The 5,608-nt window shown below is 52.3% G+C and overlaps 1 protein-coding gene across 1 annotated transcript; it reads right to left on the reverse strand.

Moving 5' to 3' along the window:
- Positions 1-1,563: 1,563 nt before the first annotated feature.
- Positions 1,564-2,234, reverse strand: LOC143221584 (uncharacterized). Its single transcript, XM_076446992.1, has 2 exons — positions 1,911-2,234; positions 1,564-1,851 (listed from the first exon to the last, which is right to left on the reverse strand). The coding sequence occupies exons 1-2, from the start codon at positions 2,232-2,234 to the stop codon at positions 1,564-1,566; spliced, it is 612 nt and encodes a 203-aa protein (XP_076303107.1).
- Positions 2,235-5,608: the final 3,374 nt, after the last annotated feature.

Consider the following 5,608-nt stretch of genomic DNA (forward strand, 5'->3'; position numbering starts at 1 on the left):
TGCTTCCGCACGTCTCACACATGTCACCCTCGACTTTGCAGTATTTTGCCACATGTCCATATGTATGGTACTTGTAGCACCTCGCTATGTTTATATATTCTTTTAGCTTGTAGGTCCTCCATAGCATAAAGGACCTACCCTCTTTTGTCACTTTTGCAAACGTTTTGGCTGGAAGCTGAACTATCCAGTTTAGTCTGCCTGTATTTCTAGTTCTGTAGGCGTGCCTAAAAACTACTTTCTTAGCCATCTTCCTGAGTTCATCCTCAGGCAGATCTTCAAAGTTTTTGCTCAAGAATTCCTGCCTTAGTTCGTCCGCCTTCCACTCCCTCTCTACATCATAGATGGATGATAGGGGGATCAATTTTCTTTGGTACAGTCACATTCATTTCGATGTTCTCGAAGTCGGTCTCTTTGACCTTCTTCACATCCTCTTTGTCATGTACCTCTATTAAGATACCTTTGTCTCTTATTTGCCTGATATTTCGTATTTTTATTTCCTTTCTTTTGTGACTCAGGGCTTTGGTCACATCGACCCTTATATCGTCATTCGTTCGGGTGTCCTTTTGGTTCTTTGGTTTCAGGATTAGTACCTCGCTGGGCTTGACACTATCCTCCCTTCTAGTCTTGGCTGCAGTAGCCCTGTAACTTTGTTGCCCTCTGAGAGCAGGAACTCCCCGAGCTCCTCTCTTTCTTGACGTATTTCATCCAGGATGCTTGCTTTCGCCTCCACTCTTGCTCCTTCTTCCTCCTTTTGCTTATTACTTCTTTGGTTTTGATTTTTGTTTTTGTTTGAGTTCTCCATATTGGTCCCACGAGTGTAGTGGAAATATCGGTCGACCCAGGTAGAGCCACAATTACCCAGGCAAGGCTTATACTTCGGAGGGCGCCAGGTGTCCGAAGTTTGGACGCTCAAAGGCTGATGCACCCACCAGCCACCTCCCCGTGCATCCGTGACGAGGTGGTACCCCAAGGCCACGCACCTCAGCCCTGGGAATTAAGGGATTCTTTATAGAGGTTGTCATTCTCACGGTCCAGCCGATTAAGGCCAGACCCCCGTTCCTGCGAAACGCACAGGCTTACGATATAAACGTGACTCGGATGCCTTGGGGTCGTTATACCCGTACTGCGGATGACCAAGGTCCCCCGCAGCCCCTGAGGGAAGCCCTGTGGTCGGCGGGCTTCGGTCCGTCGCCTCGCCGGTTGCTTGGGTTGGCCTCGAGGGGGCAGTGGTAAGCCCATATCGCGGGTTAGGGGGCCGCCGTCTTCGGATGGTTGGACCCTTCACGGGTAGCTCGGGCACTGGTCTGCAGAGTCAGTAGGTATTTTGAAAGGTCTCGGCCTACCCAAGGTTGGCGCGTAGGGCTTGCAGTCTGCGCGCTAATTGGCAGGTACGTGGTAAGATGGGCCACGTACTGCGATGATTGAGCGTATCTCAATTCCGCGCCCATGGGGGCCGTGTCAATTAGGCCCGAGTGGCAGGTACAGTATGTTAAATCACCGACACCAGTTGGATGACCTCTTCGCAGAAGGCGGCCATCGCGTTCAACGACCTCTCGTCTGCCACTATCGCATGGATGATGACGGAGGGTGAGGGGTTCTATGGTCCGCTGTAGGATTCTTCGTTGCTTGCTCCATGTGGGGCACTCCTACTGTTCTGTGGCGTACGCTGCCCGGTTTTTGCAGGCGGGCGCGCCACACGTTGAGAATCATCCGCTTCGTCCTTTTCTTCTCTTCGGCCACTTCCTCCCTCGTTGGCGGATTGTCGCTGCTCTTCCGATGCTCGTAGTCGTGCGCCTCCCCGATCGCGAATAGATCCAGCGGGTGGTGGGTGACCCGCCAAGTCACGGCTTCCTCGTGCGAGACAGTGCGATATCTTCTTGACAACCTGATGGCCAGTCTCCGGCAGACACTTGCAAGTCTGGTGCAGCTCTTCTTGTGGCCATCAGACCTTCCGCCCACACTGGGGCTCCGTATAGCGCCATGAAGCGGATCACCCTGGCGTATAGGCGCTGCACTATCACATCCGGTCCCCCGATGTTCGACAGAAATCTTCCCAGCGCTGCCGCCGTTCTCTCCAGGCAGGACGCCAGCACCTCGAAGTGCTGCTCGTAGTGCCATCCGCTGTCCAACGTCGGGCCAAGGTATTTTAAGTGTCCTTTGACTTTGATCTGGACGTCCTCCACTTGGATCTCCTCCTGGGGTGGTCCTCTTCGAGTTCCGCCGTGAAACCACATTGCTTCAGTCTTCCTCGGTGAGATCCTCAGTGTCAGTTGACGGATCTTCCTCGCGATGCAGGCCACTCCCAGCTCCGCCAGCCTTGCCGTCCTCCCCATTCCCTTCCGCCGGCTGTGTCCCGCGTGTCGTTGACGTAGCAGGTCAGGCTGACACCGGCCCGAAGGGAGCTGCTCAGCACTGCGTGGTATGTCATGTCCCACAAGATCGGTCCGAGAACCGATCCTTGCGAAACACCGCATTGCGTCTTCCTCACGACGCAGCCGAACTCTACACTTCTCCCGGACAGATAATTCCAGATCACAGCCGCCAGGTACGCAGGCACGATATGGTACGTTAGTGCCGCCCTGGTGGCAATCCAAGGCAGGGAGTTGAAAGCGTTGACGATATCGTGGCTTACCGCCAACATCACCCTGCCCCGGTGGACGACCGCCGCCAACAAGGATCTGACGCGCTTGATAGCATCAATAGTTGACCGTCCCTGCCGGAAACCGAATTGTCTGTCGTCGTCAACCTACCCCTGAGAGGTGTTCGTTCAGTCTAGCTTCCAGTACCCTTTCAAATATTTTGCCCGCTTTGTCAAGCAGACAAATGGGCCGGTACGCCGATGGAGAGTCGGGGGGCTTGCCACTTTTCAGTAGGAGGACCGCCATTATCTTCTTCCAGCACGCGGCGAATCTTCCGGTCTCCAGGCATCGATTGAATAGATGTCCAGTGCCAGCGCCCAGGCCCGGCCAGGGATGCTGGTCCGGGTGCGGTCCTCTTCTTACCGAACTTCCGGACCGCCCGGTCCATTTCCTCCTTTATGATCGCCAGATCCTCAAATTCGAACGATTTAACGTCGTCGTTATATGCGTTAAATGTAACGAAAGGTTACATTATGCTGCATATGTATAATTTTACAACGTAATACAAAGAAACGTGCGTAACGTAAGGGAGAGTTTTGAACAAAGAAAACTTACCGGTGACGAACCATTGCGATCATTTTCCAGCGTATTTGTCAATTCTGCGACCAGTCACCACCAGTCACCAGTTCACCACATCACTCGACCGTGTTATAATTATGTTCAACGAAAGAAAGGAAGCTTAATCGTTTGAGTGCTAAGGAGACATGTAGGCTGCAAAGCCGACAACCGGCACAAAAATAAAATAACGAAACAGTTGATAAAAGAATGAATTTGAATTTCCATCTAATATTTGGATTCAAATACCGCAATATCGCTGCTCGGCATTTTTAATCGGAGAATAAGACAATCACTATCCCACCGCTTGGCATTTTTGGATAGGGAATAACACAAGGCAGAAAACGCTCCTTGACACGTTTGGACATGGAAACATCGAAAACGCGTGGCACTCGAACGATTAATGTTCTTGATCTTCAGCGACGCCGCACGGCCATCGTCGGACGGCGCGACGCCGTCCTCCCCGACTGCGGTCACCTAGATAGTTGGGCCCCCACCCAATTGTCCACGGTCCGTCCTGGCGGCTAGTTGCAGCGGGACCGGGGACTGTCTCACCATTCCCACCGTCAGAGCCACGTTTCCCGGGTTAGTCCCCGGCTGGTGCAGTGGCTAGTCTGCGACGCGTTCGCCGACGCCTTCTTCCCACGCGGGTCAGGTCCACGTTTTCTCGCACCCGTTCCGCCACCTCCTTCTGCAGCATCACTTGTTCGCAGGAGGAGGCCATTTCGCGCCACGACCTCTCGTTCTGCACCATACTGGGTACAATGGCGGACAGCGAGAGGTCACAACCGACGTGCTGTTGAAGGGCACGACGCTCATTGCTCCAGGCCGGATACTCCTTCAGCGTATGTTGCGTACAGCTCGGACTCTCAGTGGTGGCATCCAGGGGTTCCCTCGCGGCCGATCTTGTTCAGGTACTCACCGAAGTTCCTGTGAGGTAAAACTATAAAGAATGAAAATAAAAAAGTTGTCGACACTCGCAACGGGGATCGATTGCTTTATTATCAGATTACAATATATTATAGTATACAATGCGTTCTTCTATGCATCGCGTTAGTAGGTTAATTTGCTTAGTAAAGTGGTTCACTTGTTTTGTAAAGGTCTCGTTTTGTTTCTGCATTGAGTCTAATATAGCACGCGTGAAATTATCAATGCTTGTAGTAGCAGTATTCGAGCCTTCCGATTCGTTTTTTCGTGGCGTAGACGTTTTAATTGAGTCTAGGTATTTCGAGCTGATTGTGCTTGATGTACTCGAGAAACTAGGTTTCCGTTCACAATAATAAGTAAATGAGTCCAGGCTTACCGTATTTAGCTCTAGGTAGAATCCTTTGCTCGCTTTCCTTAGGGTGAATGCGTGGATTTTCTGGTTTCCTGGGTTCGATTGATCCTTCGATTTTCAGCACGGCACGTATGCCGAAATCGTGATTCCGTTTGTGCCAAAGTGAATGTATCTTGGCAGGATCGCCAAATGTGAGGTAAAATTGTAGAGAATGAAAATAACAAAATTGTCGACATTCGGAACCAGGATTGAGTACTTTATTATCAGATTACAATATATTATACAAGCTCGGAACTGTGCTGAGGCTAAGATTGACTGGGCCGATTTTTGCTGCTCTTTTATATCTTTACGATTTTGTCGCAGGGATTGGATTTTGGGAACGTTCTTTATTTGTGTTGCTGTGTTCTGGGGCTAGTGGATGGCGATATGGCCGGATAATGACATGCTATCTCTTGAGTGAGATGTTGTCGGTCGACGCGAGATCGATGTGTATGACGTGTCATGACTTGTCTTTCTGGGTGACGTGCAGTCCCGAGTACTGGCACACTTTTCCCGGACAGGTAGTCCCAGGTCACCGAGACCAGGTATGCCAGCACCTTGTCGTACCCTAACGCCGCCCCGACGGCGGTCCAGAGCGGAGCATTGAAAGCGTTGGCGATGTCGAGACTCACATGCAACACCACCTCACCTTGGTGGATCGTCCCCGACGGAAGCCGTGCTGCTTGCCATGCAAATCTGGACCAACTCCTGGGGAGGTGCTCCTTCAAACGGGTCGCCATTACCCGCTCAAAGAACTTCCCAGCCTCGCTGAGCTAGCACATGGACCGTACGCCGAGGGGGAGTCGGGAGGCTTAATCGGCTACTGGAATAGTACAACCCTTGTCCGTTTTCAGATTATGCGAAACTTACCCATCTACAGACACCTGTTGAGTTACTGCCTGGTCCTGTCACCCAGGGCGAGCACCCACGCCCCGCCCGGAATACAAGCCGGTCCGGCGCGGTCCCCCTCGCCACGAGTTTCCCGGCCGTCAGCTCCAGTTCCTCCCTGCTGACCTCGAGGCCGTCCGTCCAGGTAGGCTGGCCCGTCGGCTGATCCATCGATGCCTCCTCCAACGTAGTCATCGGCGTCCACGAG

The sequence above is a fragment of the Lasioglossum baleicum genome, unplaced genomic scaffold, assembly GCF_051020765.1.
Source record: "Lasioglossum baleicum unplaced genomic scaffold, iyLasBale1 scaffold2756, whole genome shotgun sequence".
In the NCBI taxonomy this organism is placed as follows: Eukaryota; Metazoa; Arthropoda; class Insecta; order Hymenoptera; family Halictidae; genus Lasioglossum; species Lasioglossum baleicum.